Source organism: Bos mutus, chromosome 1 (assembly GCF_027580195.1).
Source record: "Bos mutus isolate GX-2022 chromosome 1, NWIPB_WYAK_1.1, whole genome shotgun sequence".
Lineage (NCBI taxonomy): Eukaryota > Metazoa > Chordata > Mammalia > Artiodactyla > Bovidae > Bos > Bos mutus.
The window spans coordinates 131,429,099-131,456,181 of NC_091617.1; the positions used below are offsets into that span (position 1 = coordinate 131,429,099).

The window sequence follows — 27,083 nt, forward strand, 5'->3', positions numbered from 1 at the left end:
CTATGCCAACTTAAAATAGTTTACTAGAAGTGTAGATATACATTTAAATTAAGTAGTATAGAGTTGTAGTAAAGCATTTGTTCTAAAGATTGGTCTGCTGCTGCTGCTGCTGCTGAGGTGCTTCAATCGTGTCCAACTCTGTGTGACCCCATAGATGGCAGCCCACCAGGCTCCCCCATCCCTGGTATTCTCCAGACAAGAACACTAGCGTGGGTTGCCATTTCCTTCTCCAGTGCATGAAAGTGAAAAATGAAAGTGACGTCACTCAGTTGTGTCCTTCTCTTATTGACCCCATGGACTGCAGCCTACCAGGCTCCTCCGTCCATGGGATTCTCCAGGCAAGCGTACACTCTGACGTTAAATTGCATCATTTTCACAAAGTGAACGATGTATATAGGTTTTTGAATTCCTGAGTCTGTTTTCCAGAAAATTCATTACTTTATACATTGAGTCAGGGTTTGTTTTAGAAAGTCGTCCGCCCACTCCCCTCCCCGCCCCCCAGGTATTTGTTCGTGTCTTTTTTCCCCACAGTGTCCCTTGAATTACCTATAGCTGTGAATACCTGAACCCTGTGTACTATAGATGTCTCACTTGCACTGTGGTTTATGGGATTTGAAGCTTCAGTGTCCCTCGTCCACCACCAAATGACAGAATTGTATTAGGATGTTGAAAAATACATTTTAAACACTGTGAGTTTTTTGAGAGATAGTGTGCTACTATATAGAAGGATCAACTGTTTAATATTTTTGGCACATAGTAACTGGACAGTGAATATAGAAAGAAAAGTTGTGTTGAATGAGTGAAAGAAATTGTCTGATACATTCTGTAGATTGAATCAATTTGAGCATGTCTCTTTGCTCGTGATTAAATTCACGTAATGCATATTTGATAATATTACCGCTTAGTGTCACTTGGGCTATTAAGCATAAATTCTTAGAGGTAGAATAAATGAGCCTCTGTGAGATAAGACATGAGAAGCTAGGCATGCATACTTGGTTGAGGCACGTATTTGGAAAGAGGTTCACTTTCCATTAGTGGAAGAAAGATTTACTAGACAGGTAATAGCTGGGATAAATGGAGTAAGCTGATCATCTTCTACCAGGGAAACTGTAACTCTAGGATCATAAGGTACATCTGGTCTAGAGCTAGCACCTGTATTGCCTGGTAGCCTGTTATGAGGGCCCCCCCAATGGCCTGGGATTCAAGGATAGGATTTCAGTCCCTGAGACAAACTGATAATGGACAGGAATCTACCTCCAGGGAACTGAGTTACTGGCTGGGTTTTTAAGGCATTAGTAACCTCCGAATTAAGGGAAAGACTCAGTTTTTTTTTTTTTTTTTTCTATTAACTTATTTAAATCGAAGCATAATTAATCTGTAATATTGTTAGTTTCAGGTATGCAACAAAGTGATTCAGGTTATATAATTCAGATTATTTTCCATTATAGGTTATAGATCATTATAGGTTATTATAAGATACTGAGTATATTTCTTTGTGCTTACAGTAAGCACATTTCTTGTTGCTTATCTGTTTTAGTTGTTTGTATCTATTAATTCCATATTCCTAATTTATCCTTTCCCCTTTGGTAACCATGTTTGTTTTCTACATCTGTGAGTATGTTTCTATTTTGTATACAGATACATTTTTTTTTTTTTAGATTCCACATATGAGTGATATAATATTTGTTTTTCTCTGTCTTACTTTATTAAATATAATATTCTCTAGGTACATCTGTGTTGCTGCAAATGGTAATATTTTTTGTTGTGCCTGAGTTATACTACATTATATATGTGCCACATCTTTTTAAGCCAGTTGACTGTTGAGGGACACTTGGGTTGTTTCCATGTCTTGACTTTTGTATTTAGTGCTGCTGTGAACATTGGGATGGATGTATCTTTTTGAGTTGGAGTTCTCATTTTTTTCCTGATTTATACCCAAGAGTGGAATTGCTGGATAATATGGTAGCTTCATTTTCAGTTTTTTTGTTTGTTTGTTTGTTTTTAAGGAACCTCCATACTGTACCATGTGACTGTATCAGTTTATATAAGCATCAACAGTGTAGGACGGTTCCCTTTTCTCTAGACCCTCTTCAACATTTATTTCTAGACTTGTTGATAATAGCTATTCTGACCAGTGTGAGGTGTTCTGTTACATTTCTTTATAGTAAAATGAAATATCAGAAAGAGAAAGCTAAAGAAAAATCTCATTTAAAGTTGTGTCAAAAATTACCTAAGAATAAACTTAACCAAGTTGAAAGGCCTATATGCTGACAATGATAATACATTGATAAAGGAAACTGAAAATGATTTAAAGAAATTGAAAGATATCCCATGCTCCTAAATTGGAAGAATTAATAGTTCAAATGTCGATAGTGCCCAAAGGAGTCCACAGATTTAATGCAATCTATATGAAAATGCCCATAACATTTTCATAGAACTAGACCAAATGGCCCTGAAATTTATATGGAACCCAGAATTGCCAAAGCAATACTGAGGGAACAGAACAAAGCTGGAGGGGTAACCCTTCCAGACTTCAGACTATGCTACAAAGGTATAGTAACTGAAACAGTGTGATATTGGCATGAAAAACAGGCATATAGATCAATGGAACAGAATAGAGAGCCCAGAAATAGACCCATGTGTTCACGGGCAAGTAATCTATGACAAAGGAGGCAGGAATATACAATGGGAAAAAGAAAAGACACACCCTCTTCAATAAGTTGTGTTGGGAAAACTGGACAGCTGTATTTTAAGCAATGAAATTGGAACATTCCTGTGTACTATGTACATTAATAAACTAAAAAATGCTTTAATGATCTAAAGAAATGACACTATATTATCTCCTGGAAGAGAAAATAGGCTAGACATTCTCTCTGACACAAATGGTAGCAATATTTTCTTCAAGTAGTTTCCCATGGCAAAAGAAATAAAAGAAAAGATAAAGAAATGGGGCTTCATTAAACTTAAAAGCTTTTGCACAGGTTTTGCACAAAGGAAACCATCAACAAAAGAAAAGACAACCTCGGAATGGGAGAAAATATTTTTAAATGATATGACTGACAAGGGATTAATAACCAGAATATACAGACAGCTCATTCAACTCAATATTGTGGAAACAAACAGCTCAGTCAAAAAAGGAGGGGAGGCAGAAGACCAAAGAGTATATATCCAAAGAAGATATATAGATGGTCAATAGGCACATGGAAAGATACTCATTGCTAATTGTTAGAGAAATGCAAATTAAAGCCACAGATGAGATATTATTTCACACTGGTCAGTATGGCTCAGTTCTTAAGATGGCACCACTGGAAACTGGACCAGTCAAGTAAGTTTGATACAGAGCATCACCCATTTCTTTCATATGAGAGCACCATGATTTCTTGTCCAGGAATGAGACTATGTTTACAGGTGTCCTAACCTTTGTATCAAAAATATGTAACCAAGGGAGTCTGAAAAGTCACAAGATACTAAAAGGTAATGTTTATATTATTACCCTTTGAAATATTAAGTTGTACAAAAGTAATTATGTCATCATGAATTTTAAATCATTATAACTAGGCTCAAATACATCTTTATTAATCAAAATAGGAACCATTGCAATCACCACATTTTTGCCAATGAGAAATAAATTTGTTTATTCCTCTAGCATAAAAGTCAGTGCTTTGGGATTCAGTGAATTCTTGGAAAACAGTTTCTGTGTCTTGCTGGTCGTGGAAGCATTTTCCCTGCAAAAAGTTGTGAAGATGCTTGAAGTGGTAATTGGTTGGCGAGAGGTCAGATAAATATGGGGGATAAAATAGAACTTTGTCGCCCAGTTCATTCAACTTTTGAAGCTTTAGTTGTGTTATGCGCATTTGGGCATCTTTGTGAAGAATTGGCTCATTCTGTTTACTAATGCTGACTGCAGGCATTGCACTTTTCAGTGCATCTCATCGGTTTGCTGAGCATAATTCTTAGATATAATGGTTTTGCCAAGATTCAGAAAGCTGTGGTGGATCAGACCGGCAGCAGATCACCGAACAGTGATTGTTACCTTTTTGGGTGCAAGTTTAGCTTTGGAAAGTGTTTCGGAACTTCTTCTCGGTCCAGCCACTGAACTGGTCGTTATCAGTTATTCCATACAATATACTTTTCCTTGCACATCACAATTCAATCGAGAAATGGTTTGTGGCTATTGTGAGTCAAAATGACGCTTTTTTATGATCTTCAGTCAGCTTATGAGGCACCTATTTACCAAGCCTTTCCACCTTTCCAATTTGCTTCAAATGCCTAATGACTGTAGAATGGTTTATATTCAGTTCTTTGACAACTTCATGTGTAGTTGTAAGAGGATTGGCTTCGATGATTGCTCTCAATTAGTTGTTGTCTGTTTCTGATGGTTGGCCACTATACTCCTCATCTTCAAGGCTGTTGTGTAGTTTGCAAAACTTCTTGAACCACCAGCAGTTCCTAGGCCAGATGCATTGTTGATGTTGTGAGTTGTCACTGATGCTTTATGACCTATTTTGAACTCAAATTAAAAAAAAAAAAACGCTCAAATTTTGCTTTCTAGAAGAAATATAAAATAAAGAGCAAGTGTTAAGTCATTAGGAAAAAAAGTGAGAAATGTACATTTAAATGATGTATATGATAATCACATGTATTTAACAGTATATTCCAATATCAAACAGCAAAGTTCAACAGTGCAAAACCACATTTACTTTTGCACCATCCCAATAGCTTTGTGAGGATAGAGGTTATGATGTTAGATTGTACAAGGTTGGAGAGTCTAATCAGGAGATAAACCTTCACCAGTAATTCAAACAGAAAAATGTAATTTGAGAAATTATCATTTGTTGAAAATTCTTTAATCATTTATCATTCAAGGATCGTGAATTAAGACAACTAACTGTCTCCGTGTTAGAGTGGCTGAAATCTAAGAACCTGGCAATACCAATTTCCTGGCACGAATGTGAAGCAACAGAAGCTGGAACTCATTGCTTGTTAGAATGTGAAATGGTGTTGCCACTTTGGAAGACTGGAAGTTTTGTACTAAGCTAAACATAGTTTTACCATATGATCTGGTAATCCTAGGTGTTTGCACAATGGATTTGGAAGTTTTGTTTATACAAAATTCTGCATGTAAATTCTTATAGGAGTTTTATTCCTAACTGCCAAAAATGGTGGGCAGGATGTCCACCGTTAGGTAGATGGATGACAAAACATGGTACATGCATACAGTGGAATATTGTTTACAGATAAACAGAAATGAGCTATTCACCTACTAAAAGACATGGATCAATCTTTAATTCGTTTTGTTAAGATGAAAAATACCAGTATGAAAGTGTATGCTGTGTGACTATAATTACATGACTGTGTAAAAGACAAAACAGTAGTGGTGATTAAAAAATATTTTTTGGAGTTTGCCAAGGGAAAGTGGGAGGGTTAAATGTGAAGCACAGGCATTTTTTAAGGTAGTGAAACTTTTTTCTGTTATACCATAATTGTGCATTTATGACACTATGTGTTTGTCAAAAATCATCAAACTTTTCATAAAAAGTGAATTTTATTAATTCACATGTTTAAAAAATCATTTGTAAGGTCAGGGGAATACTAGGATGGAATGTAGAGTGAATCAATATCATCTAACACTGTTGCTGACTTTAGTAACTTTGGAAATGAGTCTGTAAGACTAAAGTCGAAGAAAACTGCTGTACACAATGCATAAAAGAACTGCAATCTAGTTCATAAAATTGTTTCCCATGGGGTAGGGCTTAAAATACTACTAGGGCTTAAAATACTGCTATATAAGTACACTGATGAGAGCCAGATTTCTCACTGTTGGAGTGGGAGTTTGTAGATGAGTAAGGGGAGGAAGCATCCATATGCTAATGGATTAGAGTTGGAGATACCAGTTACAAAAAAAATTTGCTTTACTTAATATAGATAACAGATCATTGCATACAGAAATATTTGTAGTTATGTGTATATACATGGAACATACATTTCATTGTTTTGCCCACTTAAGGGCCTAGAAGCAAGGGCACTCAGTATCAAGGAGCAAAACCTAGTGCCCAGATCTTCATTCCTAATAAAATTCTCTAATAAAAGGAACCAGGACTATTACCCGAGTCTAAAACTGGAAAACAGAATATACAATATGAGCATGGAGAATGTTGTGCTGCCAGAAAGTAACCAAGTACTAAATAAAAAATACACACAATGGAGTATGTGCGTATTTATCACACAATATATATAATATGTCAGAAGGACATAGGAGACAAAACTGAAAGATCTCTCAATGGCCAAAGCTGAAACAAGTTGAACAACAAAATAAAATAATATTGAATTGTAATCCAAAATACATGTTGATGGGTCTACATTAGTATAAATGATTGAATGAATGAGAGAGAATAGAGAAATTTCCCATGATGAAAGAATATCAAACTGTGTGTATAAATGCTCGACCTCCAAGGAGGTGGAGCATAGCTCCTCACCCCTTCAATGTGGAATGCACATAGTGACTTTCTTCCAAACAGTGAAGCATGGAGAGGAGAGTAAAAGTAACTTTAGTGGAAAACCTGACAAATATCACCTCTGCCAACTGATTAATAGGTCAGCATTAAGAATGATAAGTCATGTGTTAGACTATACCCTTGATTGTGAGGTGACAAAAATGACACTTTATCTCTCATATCTTATTCTCCAAACCCATAATTCCAGTCTGGTTGTGAGAAAAACATCAGACAAACCCCAGTTGACCCAGTTGAGGAACGTTGTATAAAATACCTATACAACATAAAATACTTGTCCAAAATTCCTTAAAATTTTCAAGGTCACCATAAACCAGGAAAGAATAAAAACTGTTGCAGCCAAGAGGAGCTTAGGGAGACATGATGTGAATATGTCTAAGAGCCCTTGGGTGGGCTTCTAGAACAGATCATTAAAAAAAAAAACTAGGAAAATCTGAATTAAATATGGACTTTTGTTAATGTATCAATAGTGGTTCATTAATTGTAACATATCATACAAATAATAAGGTGTTAATAATAGGTCTAATTAGATAAGATATATGTGGGGGTTCCTTGTACTGTCTTCACGACTTTATTTTGTATAGCTAACACTGTTCTAAAAATACTTTATTTAAAAATAGGCAGTAAATTTATTATGTATTAATCCACACACACAAATAGAGGTCAGGCTATTAACTATAATATCAAGAGGAGTGAGAGATACTTTGAAGAATATAAGAATAGAGAATGATGGGAATGTGTCCTATGAGCAGGAAGAGAAGCGCCACTATGCTGTGCTTTATAGTGTTCCTCCAGGTCATTTGAGTTATAAAGCTTACCATTGCAGCAGACGACTAGAAAAATGTTTACCGAATCCAGTTCCAGCATCACAAAGTGTGGCAAAATAGAGTACATTTGGAGAACAGTAAATTGATAACCAAAACAGGCTGGTATGAGAGAGAACTAAACCACTCAAGAAAGCGTATAAAGATTGAGAAGATGCTTAGCAGAGACCTAAGGTAATACTGCACGGAGAGGGCGATGGCACCCCACTCCAGTACTCTTGCCTGGAAAATCCCATGGATGGAGGAGCCTGGTAGGCTGCAGTCCGTGGGGTCACTCAGAGTCGGACAGGACTGAGCGACTTCACCTTCACTTTTCACCTTCATGCATTGAAGAGGGAAATGGCAAACCACTCCAGTATTCTTGCCTGGAAAATTCCCATGGATGGAGGAGCCTGGTAGGCTGCAGTCCATGGGGTCGCTCAGAGTCGGACAGGACTGAGCGACTTCACCTTCACTTTTCACCTTCATGCATTGAAGAAGGAAATGGCAACCCACTCCAGTATTCTTGCCTGGAGAATCCCAGGGACAGGGGAGCCTGGTGGGCTGCCGTCTGTGGGGTCGCACAGAGTCAACACGACTGAAGCGACTTAGCAGCAGCAAGGTAACACTGACAGGGAAGGAATATAGGGAGGGAAGAGATATCTGAAGCACATAGGGATAATGTGGCTTGCTGGGAGGGTTGCAAAAAAATGTCTATTAAATTTAGCAACATTAATTTTACTGGTGAGTTTGATCAGTAACTCTAATGAGTTTATATACTAGTGAAATTTATAGGAATGATAACAAGAATAGTGACTGCAAGCTACTCTATCTTGACTCTAAAGGTGAGACATAGATAAGGTGATAGCCGGTGTTGACTTTTCTTTGTAAGTTGGGGGCATGGCATGGGATGGGTTGTTAATTGAAGAATGTGCCTTGTCTAACTCAATGAAACTATGAGCCATGCCCTGTAGGGCCACCCAAGTTGGACGGGTCATGGTGGAGAGTTCTGGCAAAATGTGGTCCACTAGAGAACTGAATGATAAACCACTTCAGTATTCTTGCCTCGAGAACCCTATGAACAGTGTGAAAAGGCAAAAAGATAGGACACTGGAAGATGAACTCCCTAGGTTGATAGGTGCCCAATATGCTACTGGAAAAGAGTGGAGAAATACTCCAGAAAGAATGAAGAGAAAGAGCCAAAGCAGAAAAAAATCCCAGTTTTTTCCTGGACTGACTGGTAATGGAAGTAAAGTATGATGCTGTAAAGAACAGTGTTGCATAGGCACCTGGAATGTTAGGTCCGTGAATCAAGGTAAATTGGAAGTGATCAAATAGGAGATGGAAAGAGTGAACATTGACCTTTTAGGAATCAGGGAACTAAAATGGACCAGAATGGGCAAATTGAATTCAGATGACCATTATATCTACTATTGTGGGCATGAATTGCTTAGAAGAAATGGAATAGCCATCATAGTCAACAGAGGAGTCTGAAATGCAGTACTTAGGTGCAATCTCAAAAACAACAGAATGATCTTTGTTGGTTTCTACGGCAAACCATTCAGTATCACAGTAACTCAAGTCTATACCCCAACCAGTAATGCTGAAGAAGCTGAGGTTGAATGGTTCTATGAAGTCCTACAAGATCTTCTTGAACTAACACCCAAAAAGATGTCCTTTTCATCATAGACTGGAATGCAAAAGTAGAAAGTCAAAAGATACCTGGGGTAATAGGCTAGTTTGGCCTTGGAGTACAAAATGAATCAGGGCAAAGACTAACAGAGTTTTGCCAAGAGAATGCACTGGTCATAGCAACCACCCTATTCCAAGAAGACGAGCTGAATCTACACATGGACATCACTAGGTGGTCAATACCAAAATCAGATTGATTATATTCTTTGCAGCCAAAGATGAAGAAGCTCTATACAATCAGCAAAAAGAAGACCAGGAGGTGACTGTGGCTCAGATCATGAACTCCTTATTGCCAAATTCAGACTTAAACTGAAGAAAATAGGGAAAACCACTAGGCCATTCAGGTATGACCTAAATCAAATCCCTTAAGATTATACAGTAGAAGAGACAAATAAATTCAAGGGATTAGATCTGATAGAGTGCCTGAAGAACTATGGATTGTGGTTTGTGACATTGTCCAGGAGGTGTTGATCAAAACCATTCCCAAGAAAAAGGAATACCGGAAAGCAAAATGGTTGTCTGAGGAGGCCTTAGAAATAGCTAAGAAAAGAAGAGAAGCGAAAGGCAAAGGAGAAAAGGGAAGATACAGCCATCTGAATGCAGAGTTCCAAAAACAGCAAGGAGATATAAGAAAGCCTTCCTTAGTGATGAATGCAGAGAAATAGAGGAAAACAACAGAATGGGAAAGACTAGAGATCTCTTGAAGAAGATTAGAGATACTGAGGAACATTTCTTGCATAGATGGGCACAATAAAGGACAGAAATGGCATGGACCTAATAGAAGCAGAATATGCTAAGAATTGGTGGCAAGAATACACAGAAGAACTATACAAAAAGATCTTAATGACTAGATAACCATGATGATGTGATCACTCATCTCAAGCCAGATATCCTGGAGTGTGAAGCCAAGTGGGCCTTAGGAAGCATCACTACGAACAAAGCTAGTGGAGGTGATGGAATTCCAATGGAGCTACTTCAAATCCTGAAAGATGATGCTATCAAAGTGCTGCACTCAATATGCCAGCAAATTTGGAAAACTCAGAATGGCCACAGGAATGGAAAGTGTCAATTTTCATCCCAATCCCAGGGAAAAGTAATGCTAAAAAAGTTCAGACTGTCGCACAATTGCACTCATCTTACACTCTAGCAAAGTAATGCTCCAAATTCTCCAGGCTAGGGTTCAACAGTAAATGAACAGTACTGATGTTCAAGCTGGATTTAGAAAAAGCAGATGTATGGCAACATACATTGGATCATTGAAAAAGCAAGAGAATTCCAGAAAAACTTCTGCTTTATTGACTATTCCAAAAGCTGTGACTGTGTGCATCACAGCAAACTGTGGAAAATTCTTAAAGAGATGGGAATACCAGACCACCTTACCTGCTTCCTGAGAAATCCATATGCAGGTCAAGAAGCAACAGTTAGAACCATACATGAAATCATGGACTGGTTCTAAATTGGGAAAGGAGTACGTCAGGGCTGTCTGTTGTCACCCTGCTTACTTAACTTCTATGCAGAGTGCATCATGTGAAATACCGGGCTGGATGAAGCACAAGCTGGAATCAAGTTTTCCGAGAAAAATATTAGTAATTTCAGATATGCAGTTGATACCACTCTTACGGCAGAAAGCAAAGAGGAACTAAAGAGCCTTCTGATGAAAGTGAAAGAAGAGTGAAAAGGCTGGCTTAAAACTCAACATTCGGTAAACTAAGATCATGGCATCTGGTCCCATCACTTCATGGCAAATACATGGGGAAACAATGGAAATAGTGAGAGACTTTATTTTTTGGTCTCCAAAATCACTGCAAATGGCGACTGCACTATGAAATTAGAAGATGCTTGCTCCTTTGAAGGAAAGCTCTGACAAACCTAGACAACATATTAGAAAACAGAGACATTATTTTGCCAACAAAGGTCTGTCTCGTCAAAGCTATGGTTTTTCCAGCAGTCATGTATGGATTTGCGAGTTGGACCATAAAGAAAGCTGGGTGCTAAAGAATTGGTGCTTTTGAACTGTGGTGTTGGAGAAGACTCTTGAGAGTCCCTTGGACAGCAGGGATATCAAACCAGTGAATCCTAAAGGAAATCAGTGCTGCCAAATATTCATTGGCAGGATTGATGTTGAAGCTCAAACTCTAATACTTTGGCCATCTGATGCAAAGAAATGACTCACTGGAAAAGACCCTGATGCTGGGAAAGATTGAAGGGGGGAGAAGAAGGTCACAACAGAGGATGAGATGCTTAGATGGCATCTCTGACTCAATGGACGTGTTTGAGCAATCTCTGGGAGTTGGTGATCGACAGGGAAACCTGTCTTGCTGCAGTCCATGGGGTAGCAAAGTCGGACACGACTGAGCGACTGAACTGAACTGACTGAAAAACAACTCTAAGGCCAGAATATTTGCTGTATTTTTAGTACTTGGGATGGTTCCAAAAATTGTCAATATATATTTGTTGCATGACTGAATATGAAATATTTTAGTACTTAAGTTGAAGGAGAAGTTGAACATGCAGTTTGTCCAAGTAGCAATTTGTTGAACATGATTTCTGAGGAAGTCTAGTCTTGAGGTTGGTAATAAGAAAATGTCAAGATGGGGTTGTGTTTGGGGGCAGGGTTACAGCATTGTCATTATTGTACAAAATAGTAAATCTTTTTCTTTTCATACCTTGTATAAATTAACTTGTACTTTGCTGTTTGCACTTTTTTTTAAATCAATACAAACATTGTGAAGCTTCTTTTGAAATTGTCTCTTACCTATAACAGTGCTAACTTGTCTTTCACAGGCTCAAACATAATTTGAGATCACTCTCCATAAGGCAAATATGCCTGCATTTAATTTTGCTTTTCCTCTTTTTTTATTCAGTCTACAAATAAGAAACCGCGAAAATCACCAGGAGAGAAGAGTAGAATTGAAGCTGGAGTTAGAGGAACAGGCCGTGGAAGAGCCAATGGGCACCCTCAACAGAATGGTGAAGGGGAACCTGTCACATTATTTGAAGTGGTGAAACTGGGGAAAAGTGCAATGCAGGTAAATTTTAAGTGTTTCTATTTCACTAATAAAGCAATATAGGGTCAATAACATGTAAAACCTGTTAGTGTGTATTCTGACATTTTTATACAATTGTTGATGTGTAGTCAAGTTTATTAAGGATTTTTCTTTGCTTGTTTTGTAAAAGTGTCAGGAAAGGCATATTGTTTAATAGTAAGTTAATGTTACAAATTTTAAATTGCATTATGTTGAATAAAATAATTTGCAATATAGTAGGAACTGCCTGAGAATTTGTATTGCTTCAGTCATGTGTATTTTTAGAATTTGACTTAATGTAAGTAACATATGTGTATTGAAGAATATTTGAAAGAGGAAAGGGTGTAAAAAAAAGCGTTAGTGAATTAGAAATAACCACAGTAAACATTTTATGGTTATTTGTGTTTGTGTGATGTTTTATAACTTCCTACACTGTTTTTTCTGCCCTCATTCACTCAATAAGTGTCAGTAAATAGTCTCGAAGAGCATATCTTTATTGGCTTCTGACTAATTTATTTTAAGGATAAACTATAAGTATTATGATTCCTTTAGTGTGTGTTTACATTTTTAGAATATTTTAAAACTTATTAATCATTTGTATTTAGTTCCTTACATCTTCTTTTCATTTTAAAGGACTAGAGGTAAAATTATTTTAAGAATATTTCTTAACTATGTAGTAATAAATACCATTTTATTCTCCAGAATTTGTACTAGTTTATCTTTCACCATAAGTTTAGCTAGCAATTGGATTTTATATTTAAGAATTATTTGGCAATATAGGTAAAGACAGTAATTCATTATTTTAATTTCCATTTTTAAATTACTAATGATTGTATGTTTAATCTATTTTGTCTTTGCTCATTTTTGATACTTCATTTTCAGTGGGTAATTTATGAAACAGATTTACTTTTAGAACCAAAAGCAGGCAACTTTCCATTAATACACCTTTTATTTTTTACATGTATTTCTTTTTGAATTCCTTAAAGGGGTTTAATGTATGTTACCGGATTGATTTGTTCAGGAATCTTGGAATATTGTATGGGAAGGGGAGGGTGTTAGAGTGGTATGATGATGCTAAATATTGATGATGCTAAATGGTGAAATACTGAATTCCCAGTGATCCAAAGCAGTGGACAACATTAAAATATATAAGTATAATTTTGAAATATATTAAGTGATTTTTAGCCATTAAGCTTGATAGTTTATATTGCAGATACAAACTGCAATAGAAAAATTGTTAACAGGCTATAGAGATATTAATCAAAATCTATTTGTTGCCTCCCATCCGTAGGTAGAGATACAAACAGAAAATCAAGGAAATTAAATTCTAAAATTGCATTTCATTATTTTGCTTTCTTTTTTCATGCAAAAGTTTATTTTTCTAGCTTTTATTTAATATGAATAAAATCTTCAATATTTATTGTGAACAAAATCTAGTCATTTGATTTTGATATACACTAGTGATGAGTATAAGATTTTTTTCTTTTTCACTCACTATGTTCTGTATTCTTCATCTACATTACTCTTTCCTATTGCTGTTTTCATACTTTATTCTCTTTTTAAATTATTTTGGATTCATATTTTATAAAGGGTAAAGATTAGTAGTCAGAACCTTAGTACCTTCCAGAATTTGGTTTTAACTCACTTTTTCAACTTTTTCTCACTATTCGTCTGTTGAAAGTGACCCTATGTATTTTTTACTTTGCTGTAATTTTTTATTATTCTTTTATGTTTTTGTTTCCTAGCTGTATTCATATTAATCTACAAATTGCTGTAATTTTTTCATTTTATTCAGCATTCTGTTGTGGACATTTTTTTCCAGTGGATTAACCTTAGAATTTTTAACATTTATATTATCTAATTAGTTTTCTTTTGGACTGCTTTATTGTTTAAGAAGAATAAGTATATTTAAGATAACTAAGAGTAGTTTTATTCTGTTAAAAATAGTACTTCTTTGAAGATCTTTATATATCCTTATGAAACCCTGCCTGTAGGAATCCTTTGTAATGTAAATTCTTGAAAGTGGTCACTGAGCGAAAGGAATGCCTAAAAATTCATGTTTAAAAAATGAATGCAAGTATTTTAATGAAGCTGGCACACTAATTTCAGTGTTTATTATTCCTTCATTTCAAAGTAATCCCTTCATAAAGTAATGAAAGACAAAGTGCTAGAAAGAGTTTAAACATTAATGGGTTTAGAAACTAAATGTTTCTGTGGTTTATATAGAAAAAAAACTACCTAGTGGTCAGCATTAGGTTTAAGGTAGCAGAAGCAGATACTTGTAGCCAAGAGTTTTGATCTTGTATGTTAAAAGGATGTAAGGTGCTTCATGAAGTGTGTATGAATAAAGTTAGGCTTAAAATACATGAAGCCAGGGCCTAATATGAGACCCCATACTTGGAAAGGAGATGGAAGAAAGCCACTGATAACTGTTGCATAGGCTAAGGCTTGTGTTTAAGGGGATCATATTAATAAATATCTTAGGTTAGTCTTGAGACTCTGCTTTATGCTTATCATCCATGTAGTTAACTGATAGAGACTCCTTTACTATTCAGGATGGCCTAGTTTGGATACTGGCTTATGCTAAAACCCCACTTTTTGGAAATCGTGAGATGAAGGAAAGAAGAGGACAGACATAGTCCTTATAATCAGGACCTGAAGTAAAATGACTACTTTCTTGATTGGTGAGGGAATCTTTAAAATTTCCTGTATCATCTTAGAGCAGGAAGTTCTTTTTAAGCCCACTGTACGGTCTAGTTCTCTATGAAGTGAGTAGATGGAGCAGAGATAATCTCAAAAGCATAGGAAGGGGTAAAAAATAAAAGAAACCAGTATGTTTAAGTTTCCACAGAGATGAAAGAAATTCTACCTAATACTAAAAAGGAAATAAACTTAGTAAATAGGTTTTTCTGAGGTTAAAAAGCTGCATTAGATGCCATCAAAGGGAGAATTCAAGAATTGGCATTCATTAGGCATTCATTCAGAATGTAGCCCAGAAATAAAAAAGTAAATATGAAAGAGCAGTTGAGTGACTTTGATGTGGATTGAAAGGGTTCCAAAATATGCAGGGGAAGAATTCCAAGGGAATAGAAGAGACAGGTTTTGAAGAGGTAGTCTTTTAGAAAATTTCAGTCACATTTCCTCAGATCTAGAGTTTGTTGTCAGGAGTAAGATAAGTGAAAATCATTACACAGGCATTCCTTGTTGTTGTTGTTGTTTTTTCCTGCGCTTTGCAGATACTTCGTTTTTTAAAAATTGAAGGCTTATGGCAACCCTTCATCAAACAAGTCTATAAGCACCATTTTTCCAACAGCATTATCTTTTAATTAAGGTATGTGTAATGATTTTTTAGATATAAATGTTTCTGCACACTTAATATAATATAGTGTGAACATAACTTTTATATAAACTGAGAAACCAAAAATTCATGTGACTCACTGTATTGTAATATTTGCTGTGATGCAGAGAAGGCAATGGCACCCCACTCCAGTACTCTTGCCTGGAAAATCCCATGGATGGAGGAGCCTGGTAGGCTGCAGTCCATGGGGTCGCTAAGAGTCGGATACGACTGAGCGACTTCACTTTCATTTTTCACTTTCATGCATTGGAGAAGGAAATGGCAACCCACTCCAGTGTTCCTGCCTGGAGAATCCCAGGGACAGGGGAGCCTGATGGGCTGCCGTCTATGGGGTCGCACAGAGTCGGACACGACTGAAGCGACTTAGCAGTAGCAGCAGCAGCAGTGATCTGAAACCAAATCCTTAATAGGTATAAGGTATGCCTGTACAGTATAACTGTAGAATATTGAGGCTTGGAAGAAAGTCTTGAAATATTTCATTAGGGATTGCCTGAACCTTTTTGCTGACCACAATGCAAGTAAGATTGAAATATTCAAAATAATTTCCCTTTCTACATTACATCATAGTCACAAATCTCGAAAGGCACTTTTAATTATTTCATGTAGTAAAGAGTTAAATAAATAGTTGAAGTGTGAATGTTAATAAAAGTAATATCAGCAAAAGCACTGATTAGCAATAATAGTATCAATTTAGAGAAAGAAAAATAGCAAACCTAAAGTAATTAGGAAGAAAGGAATAAAAAAAAGTAGAAATGGAAATTAAGTAGAAAAAGAAATGATAGAAAGGTCTACTGATTCAAAATATTGGCAGTTTGAGTTCAGTACACTTAAAACTTACAGATCTTATCTTAGGAATGCAAGGGTAGGTTAATGTTAGAAAGAAAGTGAAAGTGAAGTCGCTCAGTCGTGCCCGACTCTTTGCGACCGCATGGGTAGTAGCATGCACCAAGCTCCTCCGTCTATGGGATTTTCAAGGCAAGAAGTACTGGAGTGGGTTGCCATTTCCTTCTCCAGGGAATCTTCCCAACCCAGGGATCAAACAGGTGTATTTGGACTGCTATAGCAATAACTGAAAAAAGAAGCATAAAGAAACAAATATGGCTGTAAAATATTAACTGTTGTTGAAACTGGATGGTCTATACCTTCTTATCTATCTTACTATTTATAATAAAAGTGAGTATTTCTGAAATGCTTCCTAAAGGAGGACTTATATTGCCAGTATATTTGAAAAATGATTGTATCCCTTCCCCTTTGGAGAAGTGACATGTGAAGACTTTGGTAAGATTGGTTTTAAAGACCCTAGTTTCTTTTATTTATCCAGCATTCCGCAAACCTTTGACTCCTATAACTATTTATGACCATTTTGTATTTTAGTCTTTTCTCCTTATTGGAATTGTGAAAAATCAACTTTACTGGCTTAACAGATACCTTACATACCTCCTGTAATTGGATGTTGTGCTAGATAGTTCCTGAATGTTCTTGCCTGTATAACTGAAAAGAAATTTTACCTGAGACTTGAAGGATGAAAAGGAGTTAGCTAGGCAGTTAGCAGAGGGAACTTCTTATAGCAGAAATGCAACACACAAAGATAAAATCTCTACCCCTACCATGGAAGCCATAAGATGTCCAGTAAGAGTAGAGCTTAAAGAGGCTAGATTCTAAACATTTAGCTTTTTCTGAAATTGATGGCATTTTAGTAAGAAAATGACATGATCATATTAGCATTTTTAGAAGTACCTTTCTGGAAACAGTTTAGGTGATGATTTGGGGTGTGTGAGGCTGGAAGCAGAGAGACTAGTTAGGAGGCCTTTTTTTTTGTTTAATCTAATTCCTAAGTAATGAAAGTTTATAGTGTCAGTGAAGGGGAAGAAGAAGAGAAAGGGACTGATTCTATAAATATTAAGGCTGCAAGATGCTTCTGAAAGATGAGAAAGAGGACAGAATATAAGGTAATTCCTATTTGTTTGACTTGGGAATATTCACTGAAAGGAAATTTGTAAGAATATAGGTGTTAGTGATGGGTATGGAAATAGTTTGGTTTGGACATTTTGCCATTTAGATGCGTGACACTGACTACATACTGAATTTTGGAACATTCAAGCTGTTACTCTGTTATTTGTTGCTTTAGTAGTTATGAAGTAGTAGTATAATGAATTTTTATAATCCATTTACATTTTGTACCCCAGACTTCATCTAAAAAAGTTGGGCTACAGTTGATTCATTCAACAGAAATTCATTGAGAGCTCTTGTTTAAGGCATTGGAGCTGAAACTCCAGTACTTTGGCCACCTCATGCGAAGAATTGACTCATTGGAAAAGACTCTGATGCTGGGAGGGATTGGGGGCAGGAGGAGAAGGGAAAACGACAGAGGATGAGATGGCTGGATGGCATCACTGATTCGATGGATGTGAGTCTGGGTGAACTTTGGGAGTTGGTGATAGACAGGGAGGCCTGGCATGCTGCGACTCATGGGGTCACAAAGAGTCGGACACGACTGAGCGACTGAACTGAACTGAACTGAAGCTTGTCTGACCCTTCCCTTCATAGACTTTCTAACCATAGATGGGAGAGGAAATTCTGTATCAAAGTCAAATGGTCTGTTAATGTACTATTACAAACTGTTGATTAATGCTAAGAAAACTCCATTTGGTCTTAATGTACAGATATAATAAATTTTGTGAATAAGGAAGTGGATTCAGCCTATAAATGAAGTATACTCAATGGCTCAGGTTGGTTTCCTGTTTGCTTTAGACAGATGACTATGAAGATAAAACTGATTTTGTCTGTTGAAGTTTTGATTGGGAAAGACACAGGTATCTTAGGGCGTTAGTCTGTGATTAGTCATACTCTTTCTTTTAGGGAGGAAACTTTGTTCTGATGCTAAATAAAAGTATAAACTTTTACAGGACATTCGTTTCTTCTAGTACCCAACTTACAAATGGGTTAGATGCCAGATCTCAAGGTATCAAATGCAGGGGAGTTCTCCCCCAAGGTTTGTGTAGGTAAGTTTTACTTACTTTATGATGACACCAAGGAAAGTGAAAAAGCACCTATGAGTTTATTAAAATCACACCTGTTAACTTGTGTTTGAACTGACTGTTAGGTAGTGACTGTATGAGAATTGAATACTTTGCTGAGCTGTTAATTGAATGGATAAATATGTCCATAATAGTTTTTTAATTTCTGAATGTTCATTAAAAGCTTAAAAGTTTTAAGAAGTATTAAAATAGCTGACTCTTGAAAGTCCCTTGAACTGCAAGGAGACCCAACCAGTCCATCCTAAAGGAGATCAGTCCTGGGTGTTCATTGGAGGCACTGATGTTGAAGCTGAAACTCCGATACTTCGGCCACCTGATGTGAAGAGCTGACTCATTTGAAAAGACCCTGATGCTGGGAAAGATTGAGGGCAGGAGGAGAAGGGGACAACAGAGGATGAGATTGTTGGATGGCATCACTGACTCGATGGACGTGGGTTTGGGTGGACTCCAGGAGTTGGTGATGGACAGGGAGGCCTGGTGTGCTGCAGTTCCTGGGGTTGCAAAGAGTTGGACACGACCGAGCGACTGAACTGAAAATAGCTGAAGAATGTCGTAAGAGGTGTAATTATAGAAGAATTGGTGATGAAACAAACCTTAGGAGACAAATACTATTAGGAGAGCTTAGAACTGTTGCGTGAAATGAAAAGGAGAACTTAGAACTATTGCATGAAATGAAAAGGAGAACTTAGAACTATTGCGTGAAATGAAATTTTATAACAAAGATGGTCAGGATATATTGAAAGAAGGAAATACTATAATGATGATGAGGAGTGAAACCTTATAAAACTAAGCAAATACATAAGTACTTGAATAGGATCAATGTATGAGTGTAATATGAGAAATACCTGCTTATAAGTACAAACACTACAGTGACAGGATATTGGAGTATAGGACTTAAAAATCATGAAAAAAAATGAAAAGATTTATTCTGATTTTTAACAGTATCATAATATCTAAACTTAACATAAAACATTTAGATTAAGTTTGACTGCTACTGCTAAGTCACTTCAGTCGTGTCCGACTCTGTGCGACCCCATAGACGGCAGCCCACCAGGCTCCCCCGTCCCTGGGATTCTCCAGGCAAGAACACTAGAGTGGGTTAGGTGATGGTAAATGTGGAAAACTGAAAATAGCCATTGTTTAAATAATAGTTTATTTCTATTTCTCTTATATGTAAAATATCTTAGGTGATCTTTGCAATGGCAGTAGGTAGACTGACAGAGCATCAAAATTGTTAACATATTTTAATACTTTAATAAGTTAAGGAATATGTAATCATAACTATAACAGCTATCAGATCAGTCGCTCAGTCGTGTCCGAATCTTTGCGACCCCAGGAATTGCAGCATGCCAGGCCTCCCTGTCCCTCACCAACTCCTGGAGTTCACTCAAACTCAAGTCCATCGAGTCAGTGATGCCATCCAGCCATCTCATCCTCTGTCGTCCCCTTCTCCTCCTGCCCGCAATCCCTCCCAGCATCAGAGTCTTTTCCAATGAGTCAACTCTTTGCATGAAGAAGTGGCCAAAGTACTGGAGTTTCAGCTTTAGCATCATTCCTTCCAAAGAAATCCCACGGCTGATCTCCTTCAGAATGGACTGGTTGGATCTCCTTGCAGTCCAAGGGACTCTCAAGAGTCTTCTCCAACACCACAGTTCAAAAGCATCAATTCTTCGGCGCTCAGCCTTCTTCACAGTCCAACTCTCACATCCATACATGACCACAGGAAAAACCATAGCCTTGACTAGACAAACCTTTGTTGGCAAAGTAATGGCTCTGCTTTTGAATATGTTATCTAGGTTGGTCATAACTTTCCTTCCAAGGAGTAAGCGTCTTTTAATTTCATGGCTGCAGTCACCATCTGTAGTGATTTTGGAGCCCAGAAAAATAAAGTCTGACACTGTTTGCACTGTTTCCCCATCCATTTCCCATGAAGTGATGGGACCGGACGCCATGATCTTCGTTTTCTGAATGTTGAGCTTTAAGCCAACTTTTTCACTCTCCACTTGTACTTTCATCAGGAGGCTTTTGAGTTCCTCTTCACTTTCTGCCATAAGGGTGGTGTCATCTGCATATCTGAGGTTATTGATATTTCTCCCGGCAGCTATACATTTTGATATTTATAAAAAATGAATATTACATAATAGAAAGTCACCACAGCAGCACAATTGTAGTCTACCCAATGTAGCAGACATTGGGTCCTATTTTAAATGTGGTGATTATCTTTTCAGTCCTATTTCTCATTCCTCTGTCTTGACCCTTGTGGACCTAATATTTCTACTAATGATGACAGCTAGCCACATTACACGTTACATATTCCATGAATAAGTTGATGTTTTAGTGATGGGGTGAGGGAGGAAGTCCTTGCAGGTGCCAGGCACTGAGCTCTTGAGGTGAACTGCTTCATTTTAAACCTCAGCTCCTGTAGATAAACCATGCATGAATGGCCACAAGAATGGTCAAAGCCTGGTAAGTAAGGCCTAGCAAGCATACCTTTGTGGACACTGATTGCTGCAGAGCCCCAAATGTGACGGAAATGTTTGAAGGCCTACTAGTGCAACTAGATGTAATTGTGTTGGTGAACCTGGGTGGCATCCATGAGTTGGAAAAAGAAAATCTGAGTCTTCAACAAAACACCCTATTGCAAAAACATCACTGCTAGGATGTCTGTGGCTTCTCAACTCAGACTGGGAAGTTGAGCTGCAGTGATTCTTTTGTGACTGCTCCTGGCTAAATTCCAACTATATGCTGGCACTACAAGCAGCCCACCATTGATATTAAGCAGCAACAGAGCACTTTTTAGAAGACCCTAGATGAGATGGACATTGGATGAGATGGACATTCCTAGCTCTGCCTATTTTGAGTCAAGGGTAGGGTTGATTTACTCTTCTGGGTCTAGAAGTCTCACTGTGCACTTACATGGAAGTCCCCTGCTGGTAATCTCTATATGGATAAGAAATGCAACCTAACCCCCATAAAACTTTGACAGCTAGTTCCAGTCACTGTAATGGTCCTGCTGGCCATGGTTGTTAGCATTGCAGTCCTGCTGATCAACATCAGGAGAAAGTTGGAAAGTACAAGAAGGCAGGAATCCAGGACTGGGAAACTGAATATACACCCCAGCATATGCTTATAGGGGGAGAGTCGGAGAACAGTGTTCAGACCACTTCAGGAGTGAAATTTGATTCTCGACTCAAGGCAGATATTGTACTTTCTTCACCAACATCCCATTCTTCTCACCTACTTGTCTCCATCCTAACAATTCTTTTCCTAGGACTATCTTTCTTTCTGGCTTTGTGTCCCAACCTCTTTTAAAGACCCATTTCTAATATTCCTTCTTATTCTTAGTCCTTGGATAAGAAATCTGATTCTGTAAAAGCAGACACAATAATGTCATCTTGGATTGTGCTTAAAATAAAAGGTTAAGATTAATGAAGAAGAAACGCAAAAAGGCAAAATGGTTGTCTGAGGAGGCCCTACAGATAGCTGAGAAAAAAAGAGAAACGAAAGACAAAGGAGAAAAAGAAAAATATATCCATATGAATGCAGAGTTCCAAAGAACTGCAAGGAGAGATAAGAAAGCCTTTATAAATGAATCAGTGCAAAGAAATAGAGGAAAACAATACAGTGGGAAAGACTAGAAAGTTCTTCAAGAAAACTAGAGATACCAAGGGAATATTTCATGCAAAGATAGGCACAATAAAGGACAGAAACAGTATGGACCTAACAGAAGCAGAATATACTAAGAAAAGGTGGCAAGAATACACAGAAGAACTATACAAAAAGATCTTAATGACCCAGATAGCCATGATGATGTGATCTCTCATCTCAAGCCAGATATCCTGGAGTGTGAAGCCAAGTGGGCCTTAGGAAGCATCACTAGGAACAAAGCTTGTGGAGGTGATAGAATTCCAGCTGATGTATTTCAAATCCTAAAAGATGATGCTGTGAAAGTGCTGCACTCAATATGCCAGCAAATTTGGAAAACTCAGCATGGCCACAGAAATAGAAAATGTCATTTTTCATCCCAAGCCCAAAGAAAGGCAATTCCAAAGAATATTCAAGCTAGCGCACAATGCACTTATCTCAGACACTCGGAAAGTAATGCTCAAAATTCTCCAAGCTAGGCTTCAACAGTATGTGAACCATGAACTTCCAGATGTTCAAGCTGGATTTAGAAAAGGCAGAGGAACCAGAAATCAAATTGCCAACATCTGTTGGATCATAGAAAATGCAAGAGAATTCCAGAAAAACATTTACTTCTGCATCATTGACTATGCCAAAGCCTTTGACTGTGTGGATCACAACAAAACTGTGGAAAATTCTTAAAGAAATGGGAACACCAGACCACCAGACCTGCCTCTTGAGAAATCTTTATGCAGATCAAGAAGCAACAGAACTGGACATGAAACAACAGACTGGTTCCAAATTGGGAAAGGAGTAAGTCAAGGCTGTATATCGTCACCTTGCTTATTTAACTTATATTCAGAGTGTACATTATGTGAAATGCTGGGGTGGATGAAGCACAAGCTGAAATCAAGATTTTAGGGAAAAATATTAGTAATCACAGATATGCAGATGACACCACCCTTATGACATAAAGCGAAAAGAAACTAAAGAGCCTGTTGATGAAAGTGAACGAGGAGAATGAAAATGCTGGCTTAAAACTTAACTATGAGAAAATGAAGATCATGGCATCCGGTCCCATTGCTTCATGACATATAGATGGGATAAGAAGGGAAACAATGACAGACTCTTTTTGGGCTCCAGTATCACTGCAGTTGGTGACTACAGCCATTAAATTAAACGATGCTTGCTCCTTGGAAGAAAAGCTATGACAAACCTAGACAGCATATTAAAAAGCAGAGATACTACTTTGCTGACAAAGGTCCATCTAGTCATAGCTATAGTTTTTCTAGTAGTCGTGTATGGATGTGAGAGTTGGACCAAAAAGAAAGCTGAGCACCAAAGAATTCATGCTTTCAAGCTGTGGTATTGGAGAAGATTGTTGAGAGTCCCTTGGACACCAAGAAGATCAAATCAGTCAATCCTAAAGGAAATCAGTCCTGAATATTCATTGAAAGGACTGATGCTTACGCTTCAGTACCATGGCAACCTGATTGATGTGAAATACTGACTCATTGGAAAAGACCCTTATTCTGGGGAAGATTGAAGGCAGGAGGAGAACGGGTCGACAGAGGACGAGATCTTGGATGGCACCACTGACTCAAGGGACGTGAGTTTGAGCAAGCTCCAGTAGTTGGTAATGGGCAGGGAAGCCTGGTGTGCTACAGCCCATGGGGTTGCAAAGACTCTAATATGACTGAGCGACTGAACTGAACTCTTAGTCCAAGGATAAGAAATCTGATTCTCTAAAGACAGACAAATTAATGATATCGTTGATTATGTCTAAAATAAAAGGTTAGGATTACATTCTAGAATCATTAAAAGTGATGGAATACCTTTTGAAGGCTTAGATGAATTTAGGTGAGAAATAGCTGTTTTTCAATACATTACAAAGAGAGAAGTATCATCTTCATCCTGAATTATCTGCTAATACTACTTATTGATGAGAAGAAAATTTGGCTTTATTTGGGCTTGCATAATGGCCATGTCATGTGGCCAAACCACCAACACATATGCTTCTCACTTAAAAGGGAATTTAGTTACCTAAACACATTTTTTTTTTTTGTGAAAGACTGTCCAGAAATTGTCAGGGTTTATTCTTCAGCTTGCCTTTATTATAGCTGATATTAGTAATGTTTTATTATATTAAAATATTTGTATATACTTTGTCACTAGTATTTTTTGTGACTTAATATTGCAAACTTAATGAAGTTTAATAAAATGTGAAGAAGATATATAACGAGAGAGTTTGAACTTGCATCAGAATAATGCCAATTAAAAAAAAAAAGAAACCTATATATATATTTTTTATCCTGAGTTAGGTTTTACATAAGAGGAAGATGTTTTAAATAGAACTTCAAATAGTAATTGGATAAATGAAATAGTTACTTTAGTCATGGTATTAACATACCAGTGTACACACCTTAGAATCATAGTAACTTAATTTTAACTTCAGAAATTAACTTCAGAAATGTTCCAATTTTATAATCCAAGGTTTTTCCCATAAATGATTAAATTTTTATACAGTAATCATTGTTGATCCATTTTAGATATTTGAATGGGTTATTCTTCAACTCCTTTATTGTTTAAGATTCATGGTTACATATCATTATTTTGTGCCTATGTTAAAATGACATTTAGAACTGTTCCAGACTATTTCATAATCAGTTTAGTGCCTTAAGATGCCCAGGTTATTTGACAACAGTTGTAACAAAGTTTTAAACATAAACTGTATACCTTGCAGTTTTTGTGTTGCGTAGATTTTGAAGTATTAGCATTGTTTACTGTTTCTCAAAGATTCATGTATATTTACATATATCTACTGTTTACCAGCCACAGTGGAAAAATGAGCGAGTGAAGACAATCTTTTTATGCTCTTTGTTGAGCGATGTCAATATTTTCAGGAGAAAAGATATTAAAGTTAAGTTTCTGATTCTTCCCTGAGTCTGTCTAATTCTTAGGGCTTCTCTGGTGGTCAGAAGGTAAAGAATCTAATGAAGGAGACCCAGATTTAATCCCAGGTCAGGAAGATCCTCTGGAGAATGGAATGTCAATCCACTCCAATATTGTAGCCTGGAGAATTCCATGGATTCTTTACCACCACAAAATTGTAAAGCAGTTGTCCATCAAATAAAAAATAAAGAAAAATTTAAAAACAAAGGAATACTTGAGTGGGTTGCCATTTCCTTCTCCAGGGGATCTTCCCTACCCAGGCATCGAACCAGTTTTTTCTGCATTGCAGGCAGATTCTTTAATGCTGTGCCCTTAGGGAAGCGTAAATAAAGAGGTAGAGCATTTCTTCTTTTGTCTACCTCGATAACTTTGGATTATGTGCTCTTGTAGTTTCTTACTGTATATGCTAACTAATCATGTATAAAACAGAAACTTTCAAAAAATTTTTCCAGGATTTGTTTCTAAACTGTTTTAAGAAAAGTATATATATGTTGATAACATTCCTTATTATATTCTGGGCTTTAGTCCTAAACCTTTGAAAAAGTGAAAATGACAGTTGCTTAGTCGTGTCTGACTCTTTGTGACCCCATAGCCTATACAGTCCATGGAATCCTTCAGGCCAGAATACTGGAGTGGGTAGCCTTTCCCTTCTCCAGGGGATCTTCCCAACCCAGGGATTTAACCCAGGTCTTGTGCATGATAAGTGGATTCTTTACTTGCTGAGCCGCAAGGACACCCAAGCCTTTGAAAATGGAAGACAAAAAGGATTTTCCTCCTGTTGAGAACTTTTGATCTAGTACAGGATTTCTTAACCTGGAATCAAAGCTAGAATTTTTGATAAGCATGAACAGAGATGAAGAGAGTGATAACAAATTTGAAATTGATTTTTAAAAAGTAAGTGCATGGAGAAGACACAGTGGTTGTCAGATCTTTCTATGCTACTCACAGAAGCTTCGGAACATCAATTTCGTTCCAATGGCTTCTCTTCCAAAAGAATATCAGGGGACATGTGCTCGATCCCTGGTTGGGGAACTAGCATCCTGTTACACAGAGTGGCGCAAAAAATAGAGATCAAGCCTTGAGCCTTTGGAGTTGGAGCACTAACTTCAAGACCCTAGACTACCAAAGAACTAACTCTAGGGAGTATCAAATAGTATGAACTGACACAAAGCAAACCACTTGAATAGAAGACCCAGCATCACCCAACCACCAGTAGCACCCTGTGCAGGATACCTCATCTAAACAAGAAACAAAACAAAAATATAAACCCAATCATCAGCAGACAAGATTACCATCTCACTTGCTCATAACTGGAAAAACAAAGAACAACAAAAATCTCAGCACACATCTCATCCTATATGAAGCTTACACAAACCACTGGTCCAGCCTTAGGAGGGCAAAAACCAAAAGGAAGAAAGAGTTCAACCTTCAAGCCTGGGAAAAGGAGACCTCAAACACAGTAAATTAAAAAATAATAAAGGCAGAGAAATGCTGCACAAATGAAGAAACAAACTAGAAACACAGAAGTCCAGATAAATGAAGAAAAAACAGGCAAACTACCTGAAAAAGAATTCAGAATAATGATAGTAAAGATGATCAAAAACCTTGAAAGAAAAATGAAGAAAATGCAAGAATCAATTAATAAAGATCTAGAAGAATTAAAGAATAAACATACAAACAACACAATTACTGAAATTAAATACACTCTAGAAGGAATCAGTAGCAGAATATCTGAAGCAGAAGAGAGAATCAGTGAGCTGGAAGATAAAATGGTGGAAATAACTTCTGAAGAGCAGAATAAAGTAAAAGAAAAGAACTGAGGATACACTCAAGAGTCCTCACAGACAATATCAAACCCACCAACATTTGAATTATAAGGGTCTCTGAAGAAGAGAAAACAAAAGGGTATGAGAAAAATTTTGAAGAGATTATAGTAAAAAAAATTTCCCCAACATGGAAAAGGAAATAGTCAATAAAGTTCAAGAGACGCAGAGTCCCATACGAGATAAAACCAAGGACAAACATGCCAAGACACATACTAATCAAACTAACAAAGACTAAACATAAAGAATATTAAA

At 37.1% G+C, this 27,083-nt stretch overlaps 1 protein-coding gene across 1 annotated transcript in view; it reads left to right on the forward strand.

Moving 5' to 3' along the window:
- Positions 1 to 27,083, forward strand: part of STAG1 (STAG1 cohesin complex component) — a 496,550-nt gene that overhangs the window by 171,495 nt on the left and 297,972 nt on the right. The window contains exon 4 of the mRNA XM_070375938.1: positions 11,872 to 12,036. Within this exon, the coding sequence (XP_070232039.1) occupies positions 11,872 to 12,036 (165 nt within the window). The remainder of the gene's footprint in view (positions 1 to 11,871; positions 12,037 to 27,083) is intronic.